Source organism: Zosterops lateralis (assembly GCF_965231275.1).
Source record: "Zosterops lateralis genome assembly, chromosome: 2".
Taxonomy (NCBI): domain Eukaryota; kingdom Metazoa; phylum Chordata; class Aves; order Passeriformes; family Zosteropidae; genus Zosterops; species Zosterops lateralis.
The window spans coordinates 80,001,535-80,025,632 of record NC_139763.1 but is presented as its reverse complement, the minus strand read 5'-3'; the positions used below and the strand labels follow the sequence as shown (position 1 = coordinate 80,025,632).

The following is a 24,098-nucleotide window of genomic DNA, read 5'->3' as shown; positions in this document are numbered from 1 at the left end:
AAACATATTAAGAAAAACAAAGCCGAAGCTGGACATGTAGTGCACAGATACAGACTAGCAGGCCCTGGAACTGCTCTGTGAAATGTCAGGACATACAAAGAGAATGGTATCAACCATCCTGGTAGAAAAACTCACTGGTGTTTGAAGAGATGTAAACTCCCCCAAATTATTACTGTAAAGAGCTGAAATAGCTGTGATTCCTAAAAGCATTTTGTTGTTCAGTAAGACAGGCTGAAGGCCACAAGAATGGAAAGACATCAGGCCGAGGTCGTTTGCCAAATAACCTGAAAATCGTTTGAAGCCCTTTGACAAAAGCACAGCCGGTCATTCGGGGAGGAAAGGGCAGTGCTCGGCCTTCTCGTTACCTGGTAATAACAGTGCTTTAGGCGGAAGGGGACAAAAAAAGAAAAAGAGAAAACACCTCGCCTGCTGATGTCTTAAATTATGTTAATGGGAAAGGACATGTTCTTTACCCCGGGTGAAATTTTCCCGTGGTGAAATTCACTCCAGCTTCCCTTCGGCTCGAAGGAGGGACGCGGGGAGCGACCAAGGCATGCCTGCACTGCTCCCCCAGACCCGGGCCCTGGCCCGTCCTTGCCCCGGCCCCGGCCCGGTCTCGGTCCTGCCCCTTCCCTGTCCCGGCCCGGGCCCTTTCCCGCCTCTCCTGGCGCCCTCGGCGTTACCGCGGCGACGGGCGGGCGCGGTGGCGGGACGGGCGGCCGGGGCTGCGGGCTGGTCCCGCGGGCACAGCGGGGGCGGCGGAGCAGAGGGAGAGCACGGCAGGTAACGGGAGGGGAGAGGAGGGGAGGGGGCGGCCGCGGAAGCCCGGGGCCTGCTGACCGTGCCCCGGGCCCCTCAGTGCCCGGCGAGGTGCCAGGGCTGTCCCTGTGCCTGGGTCACCTCAGGTGTCCATCTCCTGCGGCCGCATCATCCCTGGGGCCTGCTCCTGTTCCAGCCGGTGCCCCTCTGGCAGTGTCACCTCCGGCGCGGGTTCTCTGTGGGGACAGCCAGTGCCATTGCCCGCACGGCTGTGGGTACCGGTGCGCCTGAGGTACCCACGAGCAATCTTCCCCACGAGCAATCGGGGCTGTTTCACGCTCCCCCATCACCCGCAATGCCCTTACTTGCAGCAGGCGTGCCCCAAATCCCTGTGTCCCGCTGGGCCTGGCAATGGCACTGCTCTGCTCCTCCTGCCGGGGTATTGGAGGGCTGTATCTGCCAGTCAAGGGAGTCACCAGTCAATAGGAATCCAAAATAACGTTTGAGAGCTGTGACAGCCTGGGCGGAGGTTAATCGCGGTGGGCAAAGGTACAAATGTTTGATGAACGCAGCCATGGGATCTGTGGCAAATTTAGGTTCATGTCCTTCAGTGTCTTCACAAATCATTTTGACATCACACAACAGGGAATGATCCAAAACAAATTTCCGTACAGAGAGCCAGGGCTAGGCTCAAGTTCATCACCACCTCTTGTATCTCAGTGCAAGAATTGCTGTCAGAGAGCTGAGCTTACTCAACAATTTACAAGTTGTTGTCTTGCCCATTCCAGCCTGTGGTTAGAGCTCCACTCCCCTGCCCTTGTTGTGTGCAATGAGAAAATTGTGTAATATGAAAGGAAAGCATAGAACTATACAGTGTGCACTACTTGGCTGTGTAAATTAATGCATTTAAGAATCTGAATTATTTGATTTTTGATGTTTTAACAGGTTAAAACGACTATCAGTGTTATGGAGGAGGAGTTAGAAGTATTCCAAGAAGAAGCTGTGACCAAGTATGTAATGACTTACTGTCTTGGGAGTTCAATATATGATGGAATTGAATAATGTAGGTTTATTAAAACTGTGAAACACAAAATAGTAATGATTTAGAAGTAAAGTTTTTTCTCTATTTCTTCTGCTTTCCATGCAAACTGGAGAAGTTGCTGATAATTAAGACAAGACATCTTATTGCTTTGGCTAATACACTACTCACTGTTTCTGTTAGTTATTTAAAGGTTTTAAATATTCATACCTGAACCAGAGCGAGGAGGAATGAAAGCTATGTGGGGTTTTATTAAGATGTTAAGAAATGTTATTTCAAACTTTTTTGAAAAAGTACTTGAAGTTGCTAGGCTACAGCAGCATAAACTTACTTACAGCTCTTAAAACATTAAGAACCTTGAAAACAAGATTCATTGCTAAAGCCCTAGCCTTATTTTGCACAGATAATAACTAACTGTTCTCCCCAAGTATTAAGTGCACTTTTCATAAGAACACATAATTTTTTATTTATTTTTACATAATCCAAGTTTAGTTATTTTAATGTTAATCTAAAAAAAATATGTTACTATTTAGTTAATCTAAAAATTATGTTAGCACAAATTCTTTGTAAAGAAGTGAGAACATGAGTAGGATTTGATGTAGGACCTTATTTCATTTAGCATCTTCAAGGAACACACAAATGTAAGAAGTACTTCCCCACTTAATGACTTAAACAGAACATTCATCCGTCATAATTTTTTAAGTAAACTTAAACTTACTTTTCAAATTAACCAGTGTAAAAGTATTTCTTAAAATAAAAGAGGCATGATCTATCATATCTTATTCTGGCTCAATAAAGTTTTAAATGGGATTTAAAAGCGTGGTGTGTCATACTGAAGAAAAATGCATGCACTTTTCATGATAGAAATTGCTGCAGTAAAATATTCTGATCAGTGTGGTACCCCTCCTCTCTCTCTCTTTTTTTTTTTTTTTTTCTTTGAGGGAAATTTTTTTCATATCTCAGTTATATTTCTAAAAGTAGCCATATAAAAACTTGAATTAGAAAGCCCCAAAGGTATTGCTATTCTTTGGCTACAAGATGGAAGTCAATTTCAAAAATTCAGCGTTCTGCTTTGCCTTTATTTTAATCAATATACAAAATTTCAGGCTATTGCAGATGAATCTAGAGGAATTTATCCCATCATAAACCATAATTCTTGCTAGCTAGTTATTTCCATTAACTGTACAAAGAATCTGGAAGAGTAGTTTAGGATACACCTTCACTGAAAGGAAACGATTTTCATCTATGCTGGCAGTATTCCAGGGATAATGCAGTGCCTTTAAAATTTGGGAAAATGGCTGAGTAATGGTGGTGAAAATCTTGACAGTTATATTTCAGCTGCAAGGACTCATAAATCACAAATTGTCTATCCATAGATCTGTATGATTCAGTGTGGCTGAAAGTTGTTAAATAAGTTAGTTGCAGTTCTTACAATGAAACTTTGGGGTAGAAGATTCTATCACAACTGGTTTGTATTTCCTATTTTTAGAGCAAGGTTTACAATAATAAACTGAATTAATATTGACTGTAGAAGCTGTGGTAAATATCCAAACCTAATGAATATACTATGTAAGATTGAATAAGTTTTGCTTCTGTTTGCATAAATATGGCCATACTTATTTTCCTATTTGTGAGCAAATGTAAATAATAAGAGAAGGAAGTATAAAGTCAAGACAGACAGTGTAAACCAAACATTTCTTAAATCATCTGTTTTTAAATAACAACTTCATTCTAGAGTGTATGGACAATACCATTCTATGTCTTTTAGGAAACAATCATAAAAAATCAGACTTGTGCAGAACTTCAAAGCAAAAGATGGATAATAGAGCTAGAAAGGTCGAACTAGTGCAAAAATTGTTTGTGATAAAGAAAAAGGCCTGCAGATGGTAAAACTTTTTATCTGGATTTTTATCTAAATTTGGAAACACTTCATTTTAAATGAAGATAAATAGTTATTAATGACAGTAGAATGTGACTCATTTCTGTTTTCACTTATATGGAGACAGAATAAAAGAAGAATAAGAGCTTGCCTACACCACTTTAAAATGAGATAACTTTAAGTGTTTTGAGCTGTTTCAAACTAAATGAACAACAACAACAAAAAAATAGCTGCCACTTGCTGAGGTATAAGTCATTGCTTCCCTATATGACTAATCCATTCGATGTATGCATTCAGCAAACTGGGAATGCTGAATCTGCATGGGTAAAAAAAACCCATGCATACTTCTTTGCTTATGAGAAAACATGTTCTTTGTGTGTTTGTTTATCTGATATCTTATTAAACAAAAGAAACCACTGCATTCCACATCCAGTGACCAAAATAAATTCTCATGACTGTGTTGCCATATAATTGGTCATATTCTGAGGGGGCTAATTAGCACTCTTTTCCAAACACTAGTGGACTAAAGCAATAGTTACTGCAGCAAGTAGCACCTCTCTGCTAGTGGGTGGAGATGACTGCAGATCAGTGTTCAATACCAGGGCCTTGGTACAGAGCAGTTTTGGTAGTAGAACAGCAGCAGTAATCTACAACTTCACGTACAGATTTCCTTTTGCAGCTGCCAGTGTGCTTAGAGGATCCAGCTAAGGAATTAGAAAAAGTGAAGGTAGACTGAGAAGCTCTTTCAGAAGGGATTTTTCTTTCAACAGCTCCCTTTTATATGATGGCTCAGGGTTCAAGAAGCATGCAAGAACTGTTCAGAGAAATCTTTTTAGCAACAAATGCAGAATTTGCCATGTGCAGGAAGATCTGAAAGAGGCAGATGAAATTTTAGCGTGAAGGATGTCAGCCATGGTGGGTCCGAAAGGGTAATCTGATGATCTAGGCTACAAGTTGTGTTCTTACTTGCATAACAATATTTAGGTTATCCACATGACACACAATAAAGCGAGTACATGTTTCTGAAGGCTGAAATCACCTAACTGAGCCATTGCTAGTGGTTCACCACAGTGTTGCTGTGTGACATTTGAGTAGGCTGGAAGTGCACAGGTCTTTACAGCAGTGTCAAGGGAAAGGTAGTCATGATGTAGCAGGTAGACCTGATAAAGCAGTATGGCTTTATCTTCTGTTTTCAAAATCCCACTTTATATTCCACCCAGAGGCAATCAAAGTTTACCCATCATTAATGCTACTTTTGAGATGGGTTCCAGGCACTTGGGAGGGAGGTGTTTTTGTTTTGAGAGGCATACATCACTTGCTTGCACTTTGGTTATTGTCATCCTATGATTCATATTAAATTTTAAAATGGCACTGCCAACTGTTTTAACATTAAAAAGTCATTAAGATTTATGTGTGCATTGAAAAAGCCCTTCCAAGCTTAACATTGTTACAGTTTCAAGGATTTGTGGATGTAAAAGAAGTTTTAAAGAATTTAACTTTAAGAAATCGTGCTAAGTTTTAATTATGATATTATAAATCTAAAAAAAATCACTCAAACTTCCTGTAATAATTATCAAAACAAGGGATGTGCACAATTTAAGCACCAAATAAAAGATTTATGATAAACCCATATCCACATTAAGGAGCTGTATTTTCCGTTTAGTGCAGTCAAAAGTTAAGCATGCAGGCAAACTCAAGATTGATGAAGCGAGGTTCCACCTACACTTGAAGGCATCATTTAACTTTCCCATTTCTTTCTTTCTCTTGTTAAAAAGTGGTTAGTTTGATCACAATTAAAATAGAATTGTAGCAATGTAAATAAAAAATTATTTTCTCCCTTATTCTTTGTTTGAAAAAATAAATCTCTTTATGTTTTTAGAGCTTCTCCATGTGAAGCTGAACTTCAGGAGTTAGTGCATCAAATTGACATAATGGTAAACAAAAAGCAAGTAGAATGGGAAAGCAAGATTAGATCTTTGGAAGCAAAGATGGGTATCCAGGATCAAGAATTAGCAAGTACCCAAAGCAAACTGGATCAAAAAGGTCAAGAGGTATTTAAGAATATCACATTCTATAAAGAAAGTATTTATTCTAGTAGTTTCTTATTAGTATTCTTTAAATTCTCTGTAAGACCGTTTGTTCTATCATGTAAAAATACCAAACACCCCTTAAAGGTCACTAATTATCCTTAGTGTTTTGTTTTAAAGTGTGCTTCTGTTCTGCAAAGTGATTGTAAAAATGTCATTGAAAATCTCATATTTCTTCTATTTCCCTAAAGTCTACATCAAATATTCTCAGGTTAGCTGTAAAAAGATAATTTGATGTTTTTTCTAAATGCCAGCACTTCTCATTTCATCAGAAATTTTAAATGGAAGAATGCAGTTCAAATAGGTTCCCAAAATTATGTCTTTGTTACTCCTGTTTATACCTGATTTTTTAACATTTTACATGATATATCTTTGTATGATAATTTTATTCATTGTGAAGATTCAAAATGTATTACTACTTAGACTTTTTTATGAAACTTAAAGCCTCCGTATACCTGATGTTTTTTGTACTTCAGTCTTTTCTGCTGAATATTTATTCAGAAGCATCAAGAAACCCTTGCATACCATTCAGTTCTAGTTCAAGCCAGCTGAATTTAGATGTTTACAGGAGGGCATCCTTGTGTGAGCTGTGTGGCTAAATTGCCCATGGGGGTTTTGAAAATGGAGTGACTCTCCCTAATGAGCAATTAGGAACTTGCCCTTAGTCCCTGCAGTCAGAGGAACCAAGAGAATTCAAGTAGCCTGTCCTTAAATCATCAATTTATTTGCTGTACAGAGACACTATCTGAAATACTTCAGCATATTCTACCAAGCTTTCAGCTGCCCCTCCAGAAAAGCACAGGTGCCATGTATGCTCTCTGTCAAATTTCTCAGCTCTCTGTGAAACTCAGTGATATTACAAATGGCACTGCACTTAGGAAGCTGAAATGAGTCTACAGTGTCTTCTGGTAATTTGTACATAAATACTGGAAGGTAATTTATATCATTTTATAAGCCATGCTAGGAAAATTTTCACAATGGGGAATAGCATAGTTGAGTTTAAAAAGCTTTCAGAAATGGTCTTTCATGACAGACTTGTATTATGATTAAATCATAACATCAGCATGCAATGAGATTTTTTACTATAAAATCCCTAATTTGATGTTGACACAATCTGGGTCTGTGGTATGCAGTTTTATTATCAAGTTACTGAATTAATACTTATTTTTAATATCTCTCCTGAAATCGGTCTTTTTTCAAAGTTTCAAATTACTTTCCCAAAAATTACATATTCTGAAAAGTGTCAGAAAATGTACATTTGAATGCTTATTTTAACTTTAGGTGGGACTACTTCAACAAGAATTGGAAAACTTACAGAAAACTAAAAATGAAATGGCTCAGAGTTATGAAACTCAGCTTCAGGCACTGAAATCTCAAGTAAGAAAAATGTCAGTTTCATTATTCTGTGATTGTGGTATAAAAAACTAACACATGCCAAATTGTATAGATGTGCCATTATGGATTTGAGAAAGATGAATTTTGTCATACAAATGATGATGACTCCAGCTTCCTCCCAGACTCCGTTATGATTTTTGTACTGTTGTGTCAAAACTCTTTGGTTTGATTTTGATGTGGATGTGACATCTGTTATGAATACAGATACTTGATTTCCTAACTTCAGACTAATAAACTAAAGCCTTGGTGAATAAAAGAGGTAATAAATAAAAGAGGTAATTGGATTCATGCTTATATGAGTCTGATGCACGTTAGGGATTTCAAGGTTTATGCTGTGCTTATCATGTCTTTGGTAGACCTTTTTCTGGTTTCAATTTCCTTGATTTACTCAGCTGTTCAAGTGGCCTGATTTCCATAAGGTACAGATTTCCACTGTATCAAAACTGGAGTAACCCACATTAATGATGTTAGGAGTTTGTTCTGACTTTATTTATCTCAGTGTTCTTGCAGCCCAGAAAGGCAGTTGTATCCTGGGCTGCATAAAAAGAAATGTGGCCAACAGATTGAGGGAGGTTGTTCTCCCCTCTTTTCTGTGCTGGTGAGACCCCACCTGCAGTGCTGTGTCTGGCTCTGGGGTCCCCAGTACAAGAAAGACTTGGAACTGTTGGAGAGAGTCAAGAGGAGGCCACAAAGAAGATCAGGGGGATCAGTCTGGACCATCTCTCTCAGACTGTCTGCAGTGAAAACAGGCTGAGAGAAAGGACAAGGGTTTTAAACTGAATGAGTGCAGATTTAGACTGTACCTGAGGAACAATTCATTATTTTTTTCAGTGAGGTGATGAAACAATGGAACAGGTTGCCCAGGGAAACTATGGATGCCCCATTTCTGGGAGTGTTCAAGGCCAGATTGGATGGGGCTTAGAGCAAGCTGGTCTAATGGAAGGTGTCCCTTTTTATGGCAGGGGAGTTGGACTAGATGATCTTTTAAAGATCCCTTTCAACCCAAACCATTCTATGGTTTTATGACTCAGTTTGGCTGTGTTTGCTCAGCACCTGCATTTTTGTTTCTTTAGTATTTTCTACTCCAAGCATGATTCTAAATTCTTACCACACTTGAGTTGATTCTGTTTTGCAGATTTTAAAAACTAAGGTACAAAACTCTGCATTGTTTTCCTGCTACTTTTCTGCTCCCTTCACTGGATTCTCCTACCAGAGATATAGTGTTATAATTCAGAATTTCCAGTCACCACACTTATTATACAGTGATGTCAGATTGTATAAATTGGATATCATTATTTCCATTTAGAAGTGATAGTGCACCTGAGTCCATCAAATTAATAAATTTATTACTCATTTTTAATGTTATTTTGTATTTAATTTATATTTCCTTTTACATATGAAAATGGATCTGAAAAAGAGTAAATAGGCAGTGAATGGTTCGGCTGTTTTGTAATTAACTCTTTTAATCATTTGGTAAAGTAGCTAGAAATAAAAGCTGGTTTGTAATTTACACAAATTACAGAAAAGCATCATCATAGCATGATCATTGTGAAGATAAACATCATACAAAGAAAAAGAGTGTGACATTTTATGCATAAGTACTAGGGTATCTTTAGCAATGCAGAACTATCCTCAAAAATATAGTAGAGCTCTCTTTTCTTTATAACATTTACTGCAGTATTTTTCACTTCTCAATTTTTTTTAATCCCATGCTAAAAATGCTTGGGTTTATGTTACATGTTGTTTCTAATATCTTCACTGAAATTAAACCTTCTGAAATTGCAAGTCCAGGCCATTTTTCATAAAGATTCTTATTTTGGAGTTTTTAATTGGCCTACAAGTCCTTTCCATGGGCAAATGCAACCTGTTTTCCCTTTTTTTTTTTTTTTTAAGAAGCTGACTTTTTTTAACCTACAAGCTTTTGTCTTTAAACCTGGTTATATTTCTTGCCCAAATTCTCCTTTTTAGTTACCACTCAGACCACTTAACCTTTCTTTGAGTTTCTTGATTGCTTCTTCTTCTATCTTTATGCAAGAACTTTGGATTTCTAGCTCTTAAGAATATACATCACTTTCCCAATCCATGTCTCCAAACATTTCATCCTCTCTCAGTCATGCTATTTATTTTTCTAAAGGTTCCAGCACTGATGCCATTTGCATTTAATTTTCCAGCCCCCATTCCTCTTCTTTGATCAAACCATATTTCTTTATGAAATATCCACCTTGTTCACCTTGACTGAAAAAGAAAACTGTTAAATGCCTGTGTTAAAGGGCCTGCCTTGATTCTCTGTGTGATAAACTTGTTGGACTTCTGTTTATCACAATTCCTAGCACCTGTGCTAGACTCTGCTCCTCTAGCTTTTGCCTCATCTCCTTATTGAGTTTCTTTCCTGAGTTTCTCTCCTGAATTACAGTGCTGCAGTGTCTGCAATGGAATGGCTTTAATGTCCTCAGTTCTCAGCTACACAAACTCATATGTAAAATATAGACCTTCTGTGACAATATAAATCTTTGGCTTATCTCCTTTGATTCCCTTCTTGTGCTTCTTATTCTCACTTGGAAGTTATACCACCTTCTAAACTGCAGAATCTTAGGAGCTACAACTTAGTTTTGCACAGAGTGTTACTATTTATCAATAGCATTGTATCTTTCTCTACAGACCTATTCTTAAAATCCCTCCCAAGATTTATTCCTTCCTAATCTTGATAGAAATAGTAAGGATCACTTTTTCCAGCTGTCAGAATTCTAGGCTATTCAGAATGAATTTCTTTTCTGTGGTCCTGTGTGCTTTTTACCCTTGGTACTACTAAAACTGGCTGTTTAATGATCAGTGTTCCCTCTGAATTGATTGTGTGCCTGTTGAATGCAGTAAAACCTATATTTTTCTTGTATTAGAGAAATAATTCCTGGTATGTAACCTGAAATTCCTAGGCCACACTGTTGCAGTCGTTCAGCATTTTGTCATAACTAAATAGCAAAAACTTTTGAGGTTCATCTGCATTACTTTGGTCATTCTTTTTCTTTTTTTTTAAATATCAATGTCTAGTAGTTATTCTCATTTTGAAAGTGATGGAAAATGCCTCTTTTTTTTTTTTTAACATGTACAACATGCAAATAGAACAACTTGGACCTTTTAAAGCAAATATCTGACCTTAAATGGAAGGATTTTTGGCTTTTAGTCTAGTTTCCAGTCATCATAATATCCAGACTATAATTTGCCTTTAATATCCTACTGTCATTAAATATCTGAGACTCAAACTAAATTTTCTCATTTTGGCCACTCTGTTCCATTTTAGATTGATTTACTGAATTGTTGGATCCTGTATTTCCTGGTCTTTTTAGCCTAAACATTCCAATACCTATCTTATCAGAATTTAGTCTTCCCATGCAGTTTACATATGCCATAATATATTCAAGAGCAAAACTGTTATTAGAAAAAGGGCATCTTTCTTCCAAGGTCAATGAGTTCCATGTTTTTTGAGCCTGGATACTCTGACTCATTTTAAATATTTTATCTTAACTCTGTTCTCTGGCAAAGTCAATTTCAAATATAGGCAGCTTCACTGCTAGACTTTTGATTTGGTTTTGAAGGTGATAACTCAGCTCTGTACGCCCATGTTAAAGAGTTGCTATTCAGACATTCCAAGTTGGTGATATCTGCCAGGGCCTCTTTGTATCATTAAACTTTCTAGTCCATGATAATCTGTCTTCTAGTCATCTTTTCAATTATTTTTTGCTGTCCCATATTAGGATTCTCAAGTTCATCTCAAATGTGTCTGTGAAGTTTCCAGATTATTTTTTAATTTCTGTCCTGTATCTTTTCTGGACTTCTTTTGCCATGTTTGTTATCTGAACAGTCCTCAATTGCTCATTCAGTGTTGACTCAGCAGGATTCCATTCCATTTCCATTTTGAGCTATTAACAAAAATATGAGATTTTATGGAATTTTTTTGGTGTACACAAAGAACTTTATGTGAGAGTCAGATTTATTTTTAAGTCATATATACTTAAATGTAAAGGAACTACGCAACAAGAGACATGACCAATATTTATTGTAAACTTCTTTTCTGCACAATATTCCTCCCTAAGTTCTTTCACTCAGCTTTCCTCAAGACCATATTTCTGGTGTTTCCTTTTTCAATATCCTCGGGTTTGCTTTTTTTTTTTTTTTTTCAAAACCAAATGTGCATATTCCTACCAAACAGTATCACTTTTCTATATCAAATCTGTTAACAGGCAGTAGTCAGACCCTTTGTTTTGTGTAGGGTAGTGAACTGATGTGAAAACTGGCTGTTTTTCTGGAAAGGCTCGTCCTTCTCCTTCTTCTGTGCCTCTGACTCCTGAGCAGGCTTTCATGTTGACATCAGTAGGCAGTGTCTGCTGTCTGTTTAGTGTCTAATTCTGAGACCCACTCAGTGGCACCAGAAGAGTGCCATCATCACACACATACAACTTCAACGATTTCCACCATAAGAAAGAAACACACAGGTTCAGAGTACATTAATGATAATCTTTCATTCTGACTAGTGAAGCACCCTTTAAAAATGTCAACACAAGATGGCAGTAAACAAGTATAGAACATTCCATGTGAGCACTTTAGAGGAAATGACTCTGGGGTGACAGTGCCATGGAGAACTGCAGCAGAATTAAGTAGCTGTCAAATGAATCCATTTGAACAGTTAGTTAACATTTCTGTGAGAGCTTAGTCTTGTTCATCTGTGGTAACTTTATTAATTGATTTTAACTTTATTAATTGATTTTTTTTTTTGTTTAATTGATTAAACATTTACAATGCTAAACCTGCAGTTGGTGATTCTAGTTTAAAGAAAACTTTGGCCATGAAAACTTTCATCCTTGATAGAGTTTGCCTGTTCAACTCTACTTTTGTTTTTAGTTCTCAAAGTTGACACATAGTTACGAAAAGCTACAGTCACATCAGTTAAAACAAAAAAAGCTTGAAAGTAGAGAAAAAATTGAGGAAAACCTGGAGACGTCACCTAACCCAAGGAGTTTATACATGAAACTGGAGGTACGAATAGTTTCTCATTATATTTTAATTTTAATACACTTCTAGAACTAGTCTTTGATTTAAAATCGTAAGCCTCAAAAATTCTACAAAAATCATATAACTGTCTTGGCAGGAATATAATTGTTTTGGCAAGAATAGTTCTTAGTTTTAGTATTATTTAATACTAATATTTTTTTGTAAGTGTAACTATAAATAAGTTTTACTGTTTTCCTGAGGAATACATGTGTACTGGTTAACACAATCTCTTGAGGCATAAGGGCTTGTACATATGCAGGATATTGTCATACAATACCTACCATTAATTCAAGTTTTATAGAACCACAGAGCAACCTTGACCACATTGGGCTGCATAGAAAAAAGGATTTAGGATTGGAAAGCTGCTTGTTACACATACATCTTGTCAGCACCCATATGCCTGAGGCAATCCATGACCTTGACCTCAGTGCTTGATTTCCCTAGGCAATGTATGAGGAAGGATTAGACACTTAAAAATACATCCTCCAGAATCCAGCATACTGACTGGGGGACTAGATAATAGATGATGAGGACAGGATTCAGTCATATTCCCTTTTTAAGTAATTTCCTACTTTTAACCCAAATGAAGCAGGGTCTTAGGATCTGTATTTTGGACTTGCCTTTTATGTTATTCTATAAGATATAGGACTAACTTCTGCGACCTCAGGGTTCTTGTATCTACATAGACACATCCCAGCTCTACATGATGTTGGCTGTCTATTCCACATGGAAGTTCTTGCCATCAGAAAAGCTACAATGCTTTGGATTGCAGCATAGCTGCCAACATCAGCTACTACAAGAGTAATAAATGGGTTGTACATCTATCATTGATATATCACTACTGTCAGCTAATTTGAGAATAACCTTACTCAAGATTAAAATGTGAAAATAATGTAAGACAATGCTATAATTTGATTAATTATGCAGTATGAAAAATGAGTGCTTGGAATATATTCAGCAAATTTGAGTATTCAGGAAATAATTACTGTGGTGAAAATCTACTAAACTCAGCAGTGCTTTAGTAAAGCCTTGAACCTGCAGTTCTCATTAAGTAGTCTGAAACTCCATGTGTATCATCATTTAGAAAATAAGAAGATGTTTATTGTTTTAAATGCCAAAGCGGATATTAGGAAAGCTATGAAAGAAGATTTGTATTAATCTATGTTGAGAAATAGTCAGGTCTTTTTCAGTGGCAAAAAAAAACCAGCCTTATTTTTTAAAATTTGGGGAATATTCTGGTTTAGCTTAATTATAAAATATCATCTGTCTTTTTGGAACAACATTTCCATTCATTTTCAATATATAGATCAGTGTACTGTTATTTTGCTAAATTTTCAAACTAAAAGAGCAACAGCTCTAGTAACTGAAATTCTGCTTATTTTTAGGATACTGCCTTTAAAATGTATTTGTGAGCATATAAGGTTTGGCATGAGTTAAAAGCAAATTCAAATACACTAAAAATATGAATGTAAGTACAAATACAAAAACAATATTAGATAAATCTAATATAATAGAATTTCTTAAACAGTTTTTGTTTAAACTAGATGAACACAGAACCTGAAGCAGCAATTTTAAAGGGAGCAAGAAATAAAATTTATTCAGTGTAGCTGCTGTCCCGTTAAAAACAAAAGCGAAAAATGAGCACTTTGTGTGAATATTAAGGTTTGATTCCCTGCAGATTACCCTGCTCAACACTGATGTAGCTTTAAAGTCACAGGAACTATTACCTAATAAAATTTGTGTATCATAGTAATAACTCTCTTATTTTATAGTTTTTATTCAATTATTATGTTTACACTCATTGTTCTCAGATCAATAGCTCTGAAGAATTGTCTTTCTCTGGTGCAGATGACTAGATGGCTGGTTTATAGAATTGTTCCTTTTTTAACTTCTTTCCAAAATTATGGAAATATTATGTATTAATTAAAAATTAAATATTTATTAGAATGATACAAATTACAAAATTCTTTAGATTGAGGAAAATAGATATTTTCTCTATGTTTACTAGCCTTGTTTTGCTGTCTTTCAGGAATTCAAGGCAAAATCACAAGAATGGGAGAAGAACGGGACAACCTGTGTAAATAACCCAGTTTATGTTGATATGCAACCAAAATTATTGCCTGAGAAATCTAATTTATTTCAGGTAAAATTCCTACCTTCCTGCTCTAGGAACAAAATGAACTCTTTGCTCAGCTAGACCTTACTTTAACTTAATTTTTAAAAACTAAGCTTACAGTGAATTTTACAATGCATGTCTATATTGGTAGTGAAGATATGGCAAGGCAGAACCATACTGGAAGATCTAATGATACATGCAGTTATTTTAATTTTTATCATGAAAATGAGCAAATGAATAAGGATCATAATGAAAATGATACCGTTTCTTTTAAAAAAACCCCAAACAATTACAAAAACCAGTGAATGTTCCTTTTTACCTTTTAAGCATATTAGGGAAATCTTTTGCCATGCTATTTACTAATATGCAATTAATTGTGACAAGTTATTAAAAAGTATCTTACCAATAAGTAGTGCATTCCATTAAGGTGTTGACACAAGTATAAAGTTCCTTCAAATCTGATAGCCTTCATTTTTTTAAAGATCATAAATATACACTAGTATCATTTATGCAGAAAAATGAATTTTCATATACTCCTCCAAAATCACTCTTGAAGTTGTTTGTTGTATCACTTAGCCCTTTCTTTTTGTATTTTTCAGCCTTTTAGTTTCCATGCAGTTCCTTGGTTGACTTTATGATTATTTTTTACATGTCCATTTGCTTATTGATTTTTTTATATATAGATTATTGATGTTGCATATTTTATTTTTTTAATTCCTTCTAATCCAGAAAAAATGTTATTTAATAATGTCATGATGACCTATCATTCTCTTAAAAAAAAAAACAGAAAATAACTTACAAATTGACTGGGTCACAAGATAGCTTGAAAATTAAGTAAGAGGAAGCCAATTATGTTGCTCGCTTGTAATTCCCTTTTCCACTGTTACTAAGATCATTGGATCTTAATCTAGTGAAACACTTTCTTAACAATTCCTATGAGACTCTTTACACATATCCAGAGTTTCCAAGGATGACAGTTATGTTTTGGGTTTAGCTGCAGAGAGCATTATATTCCAGCAAATGAACTTCCATACAAATGTGTTTAAAAAGCAAGTCTTTGACTAGACAAAACTACTGACTGATGACGTGTTGATTGTACAGTTAGACAAGTCAAAATAGAGTACTCAGGGTGATCATTCACATTTTTCTGTTGAAGCTTTCATTGCCATCAGTGAACTTGCTTTAAGACAATTTCCTTCACAACTCTGATGTAACACCAACTATTTTTTGAAATACAAGTCTGATGGACTTTCACCCTTAGCTGTTTCAAAAGTGTTAATTGTTCCTGCATCTTTGCCTCAAATTCATCTTTTCTGAGATCTTTGATTTCTAGTTGGAGTCAAGGCTGCACTGACATTTTGGTATAGCAGAATCCATAGCTTGGATGTCAAAGGGAACTTAATTTTTTTTCTATAAAAATGAAATATAATCTGAATTTTTTTTTTTTCTTTTTTTTTTTCTTTTTTTTTTTTTTTTTCTTTTTGTTTGATATGCAGCCAGTGGTGCATTCTGCTTAGGTTCTCAGCCAACACAAATTATGGGGACATGGTCAATAACATCAAAATCTGTCTAAAGTATGACTTTTTACAGTCCTTGTCAGTGAAATATGGTATTTGTAACCCTATTTATTTTTTACTTTATATTTTCTTGCCCAGATTGATCTCTGTACTCGATATATGATTTCCAGGTCATATTTTGTTGTCATTTTTTAAGTAATTCTCAGTCTTCTGAAAGATTAGTGCTGCTTGTTAATCTCCCAGTAGTGTTCATGTGAATAGTGTTTTAAACAGCAAAAACAGTTGCCATAGTAATTATGCTTCTTCACAATGCCTGTGTATTCAGAAATACTGGCAATACCAATTTTCTGAAGTTTTGTGATTAGGATTTTAATTGGTACAAGAAGCTGCATGGGGTGTAGGACTCTGCTGAATGTACGAATTATTCTTCCCCAAGCTTGAGGATAATGATCTCAAAGAAGTGCAGTTCCTGTAGTAACTGAGCTGTTTGTACACGACCTATGTAATGGTAGCCCTCTAGTCAAAGGTTAATATCTATCCTGAGGCACACACACACAGCTCCTACTGAGTTCAATGAATCAAGGAGGAACGTTTCTCTCTAACTATTTCTCACAGGTAACTGCTTTGAGTAGGTCATCATAATCACCTTTTTCACATTTGAGACTCATTAACATTAAGTACTAGGAAAATACACAGCACAGGAGAAAAAAATCCTTGAAAAACTCCTGTGCCCTTGAAGGTTCTTGACGCATTTTTTTTTACTGAGGGCAAGTAATTCAAACTGTTTGAATTGTGCCATCTTTTCTAAGCAAATCCAGGTGAAGACAGGAATAGCCTTATGATTTCAGTAGTAATGATTTAGTCCTAGTAATATACATACAATTATTGAGTTTAATTTAAAATATTTTCTTGTTTTATAGAAGCAGACCCAAAACTATCAACTCCAAATACACAATAAGAGACAAAACCAAGAAGAGCTAGTTACCTATATCCAGCCCAAAAGTGAAAACGATGATTTGATTATTGAAAAGCTAAAGGCAATTGTGGATGAAATAGCAAGAAACAAGGATAAACTGGTAGAAGAAAATATGAAACTCCGTGAGGATCTAAAAATGTACCAAGATCAGTGCCAGGTAATAACAGTTTTTTATGATGACTGTGGAAATAATGTTGGAAAATCAAGATGAGATACCTATTTAAATGTACATTAGGTGTATTCCGTGCATGCACACAGAATAATCTGGGAACAGTATGGCTTATTTTTATTTAGCAAAACAGAAATAAGTTTGATTTGTAGCAGTATATTTTTTCTCTTGTCTATGTATCTAGGATTTTATAATTCTCCTGTATACACAGTCTACATGGACTTCCCCTTGTTTGGTTCCAGTATATAAATGACTTCTGTGAAATCTCTTTATCTGATTTATACCTTGTTGTTCATTGTACCAAATAGCTAGTAAGCGTATACAAACATGTATAGTATACTTTGTTAGTTTTGAAACAAGATTATGCTGTCAATTTTTTAAAATTTTTAGGTTTCTGGCCATGTAAAGAACCATCAGGTTTTATCTTACCCCTGGATCAATGTTTTTCAGCATAGTACCAATCTATGAAGACAGCCATTTGCTCCTCTTCTTTTGGCCATGGTGTATGAGTTCTGACAAGACTGAGATAATACAAGATCTTTGCAACCGTTTTTATTATCTGTGCTTGAAACATATCAGGAATGAGATTCTTGTTGTTATTTTTTTCTGGTGACATATACCAATTAGGCTTTTGCTTATTTATTTAAGCACTTCTAGGTTTAGTAATATATTGAATGGCCTATAGTAACTTCAAGTCTTTTTGGAGAAAGATTTTTTTTCTGTTCATAGACAGTCTTGCAGAGTGCTAACAGCATATGCAATATACTTTATAGGAATTAGCATGTATGTGGCAGAGGTTAATTTCAGATTATGTTGTCAGGTGTTGTCAGAAGAGCCAAGTTTATACATGCCATTTGCACATTAGTTCACTGAGTCTTTTGCCTGTGTACAAGTTATCAGTGTGCAAGCAAAACTTCTGTTTTGGGGCCTGTTAAAAAGGCTGCCATCAAAAGCAGTGGGAGTAGAATATGCAGTGGAACAAATCATGGCAGTCGGAGCAAGTGGATGCTGTATGATGGAGAGATTGTGCTGTAGCCTTGAAGAAAATCTTCAAGCAAGAAGAATTTTGGAATCATGTATTCAAGAGAATACAGGAGCTGTAGGAAGCTTGAAGACACTTTAAGTAGAAGCGGAGCTAGATGTACATAACAGTGTCATCTAAAGGGCAGAAAGTTGCAGAATAACTGTGTTGGTGGTGTGGAATGCTGCTATGTTAGAAAAGCTGCATTTGGAAATAGCTGCATGAGGGAAACATTGATGTCAATGTATGGTGAAAAAGGGGTAGCTCAGGGAAAACATTTTTTTAGGAATGTCTGTATGAGAAAGAAGAAAGTACAAGGCCTGTTGTTTGCCAGAAAAGTAAGTAGGTTTGCATGAAGAAGAATTAGCTGGAAGATAGCAATAGCTGCACATGATATGGGTAAAGGAGGAAGGAGAAGATGGCAATCTTGGCATGGAGAACTCTGATGGCAAGGAAAGCAAGAATTATTATGCCTCATATATTCCTCTGTGCCTATGATCATTTAATTTGTGCTTCTAATTATTTCACTTATATTATTAATTAGAAAATAAAGTGAAATGTATGGAAGAACAGTTTGTTGACTTTACAGAAAATACAAAGTTTAAAATACCTAAATGGAGACTGCAGTCTGTTTCTCTACCCTGTGTATTATCTGACAAACTTATCTGTAGCCATAACATGAGAGATAATCTGAAAACTTCACACAAGGGGCTTGATTCTTGAAAAGTCTGCATTAGGTCAGCTACTAGACACTAATTTAAGTAAAAATATGCCATATAATTGTATTTAAAAGGTTGAATAGTGTATTGGGTTGTGTTGGGAAGGTTTTGGTAATGGGGGCACTCCAGGGATGGCCTCTGTGAGGAGCTGCTGGAAGCTTCCCCATGTGTGACAGAGCCAATGCCAACTGGTTCCATGATGGGCCCACAGCTGGGCAAGACTGAGGCCAGCAGCAGTGATGGTGGACCTTGGGGTTAATGTATTTAAGAGGAGGGGGGAAAAAACGTGTGCAGTGGGGAGAGAAGACTGAGAACATGTCACAGGGACAGCCCTGCAGACACCAAGGTCAGTGCAGAAGGAGGGGCAAGAGGTGGTCCAAGCTCCAGAGCTGAGATTCCCTGCAGCTCCTGGTGCAGCCCATGGTGAGGCTGTGCCCCTACTGCCCATGGAGGACCATGGTGGATCAGAGATGCTGAATCCACCATGCTCCAGGAGGGAACCATACCAGAGCAGGGGGATGCCTGAAGGAGGCTGTGGGAAGCCTGTTCTGGAGCAAGCTCATGACAAGACCTGTTCCCCTGTGGAGAGAGGCGCCCACACTGGAGCAGGTTTGCTGGCAGGACTTGTGACCCCACTGGGGACCCACACTGGAGCAGCCTGTTCCTCAAGGACTGCAGCCTATAGAATGAAGCCACACTGGAAGAGTTAGTGAAGAACTTCAGCCTATGGGAAGGACTCACCATGAGCAATTTCATAGAGGACCATCTCTCTTGGGAGACACCCACTCTGGAGCTGGGGAAGAGTGTGAGGAGTCCCCCTGAGAAGGAAGGAGCAGCAGAGACAAGATGTGATGAACTGACCATAGCCCCCATTCCTCATATCCTGGAGGGGAGGAGGTAGAGAACTGAGGAGTGAAGTTGAGCCTGGGAAGAAAGGAGGCATGAAGAGAAGGTGTTCTAAGATTTAGTTATTTCTCATTAACCTGTTCTAATTTGATTATCAAAAAATTAAATTCTCTGAGTCTGTTCTGCCCTTGGCAGTAACTGGTGAGTGATCTCTCGCTGTCCTTATCTCAGCCCAACAGTATTTCTCTTGCTTCTCTGCCCTGTCCAGCTGGGAAAGGTAGTGACAGTATGGCTGTGGTGGCTACTTGGCATCCAGTCAGGGTCGACCAACCACAAACAGCTTTGAGTAGAATTAGAACAAGAGTTGATCGAGAAATTTTGGGGGCTTTGTTTTGGTTGGCAAGCTAGTAGAAGCAAAACTTTTCACAGAAAGGAAGAAAAGATTTAATGATTTTTTTCAACTTGAAACAGACTCTTTATAGGAGGCATTTTCTTAAAAAATCCAAAAGTTTTCTACTTCAAAATTAATTTTCATTTTAACCAGATGCAACAGATATTTTCTAAAATAGTAAGTGATGCATATCTAATGTTTTTAAACTGATATGTGAAACTGTGAAACTCTTGACCTGAAGCTCTGCTTCAATTATTATTGCAGCTGCTGCTGTGGCTGCTGTTGTTCCTGCTACTATTTTAATTCACAAGAAAATACAATTTATGTAAATATGTGTGATGACTGCAGTCTATTCACAAAAAATAAGACTTCTGCCACACAATTGTGCAGAATTCATTTCCCTTATCCACCCCAGAATGAAATCAGAGGGGTAACCATCTCTTAAATTCATATGTCATAAAAGAATTGTGGCTATTTCTTCGATGTTGGAGTGATGAAGATAAGAATAAGCAAGTCTTACCAACAACTTCACCAGTTCACTAAGCTTTATTTTACTTGAATATACCCAGAATTGCATTTGCATTTTGGTGTTTAAAAAAGCTCTCTTGGCCTTAATGTAAAAAAGGATAAGATGAATGAGTCCATACATGCAGCCTCCCCACAAAAAAACCCAAAAATGCAAAAGCACTTTGTATCTGTCTTCAGCAACCCTTTCAGCCAGAGGAAGACCACGGGCTTCTTGGAAGGAGGGCCATTCTCATAGGAGGCTCTAAGGGAAACCAACCTTTGAAGTTCTTCCTTGCAGTGCAGTTTCCGAAATCCAGTTCTCTTTTGAAATTTTAAAGGCTTTATTCTTGTTCTTAAAGATGGAAGCTATATTCAAATAAAACGAAGAAATTATGAAAAATGTGAATGTTTTTAGTGCAATAGTTAGAAAAGTAAAGGATCAATATTCTTGGAAAAATCTTTTTTTTAATATGAAAAGTGCTTTTGGATATTAGGTGAGAAGCAATACATATTCTCTGGGTATTATTATTGCAAGCACTGATTATTATTGTTGCTTTTGTTATTTGTGGCTTATATTTCCAATTTCTTGTATTTAGTATGTTCTCAGTATATTTTTGTAAAATTCTGATTTTTTTTTGAATTCATGTTTTATCATGCCAAATGTAATATGTGTCTTCAGTTTGTCTAACACGCTGTCAATCAGAAATTAAAGATAAAACAGAATGAGGTTTGTCAAGTCCCTAAAAAAATCTTTTTTGATTGTTTGAAAGTTTTGTGATGCTCATTGAAATAAGCAATTAGCTCCATGCAGATGGAACTAGTTTTGAAGATGATTTTTGCAGCCTTGTAGTTTCTAAAGTTTATAAATTTGGAAATGCTGTTAGGAAGATAGAAAATGGAAACCACTTATGGCATCAATTCTGGCATGTGAAGCATGTTTCAGGATGCAGAACCTGCTAAAACAAGCAAACTATATATTTTAGATGCATTTATTACAATAAAGAATTTTGAATTATGTTTCCTATGATAATTTCAGAGGCAGATGCATTGGAACGTTGCAAGGGGTAAAGAATATTCAGAATCTGATTTTTAGATGAGAGGAGCTGACATGGAAGCAATATGTTTTTCAGAAATTAAAATCATGTATGTACAGGTATTGAATACGATGTGTTAAAATCCAGCATTTTAAGCCGTCTCGTTTTATTTAACTGTTTGTGCATTTGCTTCTTTCTTTAGAACATGGAGGCACACGTCTCAGAAATGAGAAATGAGCTGCAGACAAGGGATGGTCTCTGGAGGAGGATACAACTGGAATGCCAGAAGTTGTATACAGAATTATTGAAAATCAAAGAGTACAAAGATATGCAGGAAATTCAAAAAAAGTATGGATGGTGAAGACATATTAAATTAACAAGTACTTCTGAGCTAATACCTTTTTTCTTACATTTGTTTTAAATTAAGTCTGTTTGAAAAGATATTCTGGATTCAAATGTCAGCTTCTGAATTTTAGACTGGATAATTTCATTGACAATTATATCAGACAATTTCAGGCAATAGATGCAGGCTGTGTTAAAAGGCTTTAATGATGCCTAGATTTTTACAAATCAATGCATTTCAGATATTTCTAGCTATATCTTTACAGTCTTTCATTTTCTCAGCATTAAAATGCTTTGAAAACAATGCAATTAAGATTCTCCCTAACCTCCTTTGAATAAAATAGTCATGGTTTTATGGCTTATCTTATCTGCCTTACCCATTTCAAATTATATGAAATACCAGTCTATAACAGCTTTCTGGATTCTTTCTGCACAAGTAGTATTGTCCTTAATTCCTAGACATTTCTCAAAATCCAGCTTGGTTTAGGCCAAATGTTGGTTATATTTGGGGGTATATTTTTGTCAGCAAGCAGGTGTTCCACAGTTTTATACTGTGGAGAGGATACTGCAAGGTAAAGAGTATTGAACGTTCTGCTTGTTTCATGTTTTGTTTATTTCTTACTTAAAGGGATCAATCATCTCACGTTCAACTTACTGAGCAACTAGAAAATAAAAACACTGAATTATTGCTATTTGCAGAAAGTGGAGAACACCAAGAAGAGCTGAACAAGGTATTTCATATCATTTCCAGATCTTAACTGCAGGATTTTTAGGAGAGAGTACTGACTTAGGTATGTGCATATACTGCAGAGTGCAGGAGGATGCATTGTAGGTTCAGGAGAGCATGAAGTTTTTATATGAAAAAGATTTCATATATGGTTGCATTTAGTTGTGTAGCTGTAAAACTGACTTTCTGATGCCATGCCTACCTACCTCATTGAAATAATGGGAACCAGGTTACACATTACTGTGATTCAGATAGTACCATGCAACTAAGAAAACCTCCAAAGCTCTGATTAATTATTAGCCTGCAGATTTAAGCTGTAACTTGTAGGTGGTCTCAGAGGTAGCATATGCAAACAGATCAACAGATACAAGTCACTGTGGCAGGTACCCACACAAGGCTAAGCTTAATCAGGGACCTGCTGCACGGTCTAGGGCAGAGCTCTCTCATTGGAACTCTCCATCATATTGCATTGCACACTTCAGAAGTGCTGTGAGCAAGCAGCAGTGGCATGGCACTGTGAAACAGTGTATGGCTTGGCAGCCTGAAATACTTTGGAAGTAGAGGATGCCCAGAACTCATCTTACAAGCATGTTGTGGCTTTGCCAAGTAGCAATATAAGCAGAAATCATGGAATTGTCAGGGTTGGAGGGGTCCAATCCCCCTGCCACCTTGAGGTTACAGAAATGCTTGCCAAGTGGGTTTTGAATGTCTCTATTTGGATGCATCTGGGTTCATCAATTTTGGCATGACAGTCATAATCTAGCTCTTAGGTTTTTTGCATTTACATCTATTTTTTACAATACTAATATTTCTGTGTTGTTTGCATAAATAAAAATGAAACGCAATCTGTTACTTGTGTATAATACTGCAAAAAGTTGTTAAAATGGGTTCAAAGGTTGTTGTGCTGGTTTTTTGTTGTTTTGTTTCTTACACAATAAAACAATCTATCAGCACTGAATTGTTGGTTATAGTAGAAAGATTAGGAAAACAATTTGTGTGTTGATACTTTGGAGAGCATTACACAGGAGGTATCGAAGAAAGTTTGACCTTAAATTTTACATATAATGGCAGGAAAAATTCTCACAAAGTGATTTGCCATACATACCCTTTATTTCTACCATAGTTTCTTATTAAAGAGCCTCTAGATTGATTTATTTATATTGCTCCTAAGTTAATTTAAGCTTCATCCAGCTTTTTTTAAACCTAACTTAACTTAGGTGCTGTATAAATAAATAGTACTTAAATTTATTGAATGGATATTACCTTGGATATTCTTTACCATAAATTCCAATTCTTAACATAATTATTACTTTCTTTTAAAAGGCCATTTGGAGTGTATTGTATTTTATTCATTTCCAATGTTAAATAGGCAAGTGAAAGTACATGAGAAGTGTTCAAAAAATATGTAAAAGTAAACAAAGCTCTGTGCACTGACTTCCAAAGACATTTTATTTTACAATCTCAGAATCTTTGAATCAGTTAGAAGAGTTGGTGTCTTGGAAGCAACAGCATAAAAAGTCACTGATAAGTA

At 36.4% G+C, this 24,098-nt stretch overlaps 1 protein-coding gene across 1 annotated transcript in view; it reads left to right on the top strand.

Annotated features, from left to right (window-relative positions):
* Positions 1-724: 724 nt before the first annotated feature.
* DEUP1 (deuterosome assembly protein 1) overlaps positions 725-24,098 on the top strand; it is a 41,393-nt gene continuing 18,019 nt past the window's right edge. The window contains exons 1-9 of the mRNA XM_083855415.1: positions 725-783; positions 1,705-1,769; positions 5,557-5,728; positions 7,046-7,141; positions 12,053-12,187; positions 14,232-14,345; positions 16,756-16,968; positions 21,701-21,846; positions 22,469-22,571. Of these exons, the coding sequence (XP_083711541.1) occupies positions 1,726-1,769; positions 5,557-5,728; positions 7,046-7,141; positions 12,053-12,187; positions 14,232-14,345; positions 16,756-16,968; positions 21,701-21,846; positions 22,469-22,571 (1,023 nt within the window). The 5' untranslated portion in view covers positions 725-783; positions 1,705-1,725. The remainder of the gene's footprint in view (positions 784-1,704; positions 1,770-5,556; positions 5,729-7,045; positions 7,142-12,052; positions 12,188-14,231; positions 14,346-16,755; positions 16,969-21,700; positions 21,847-22,468; positions 22,572-24,098) is intronic.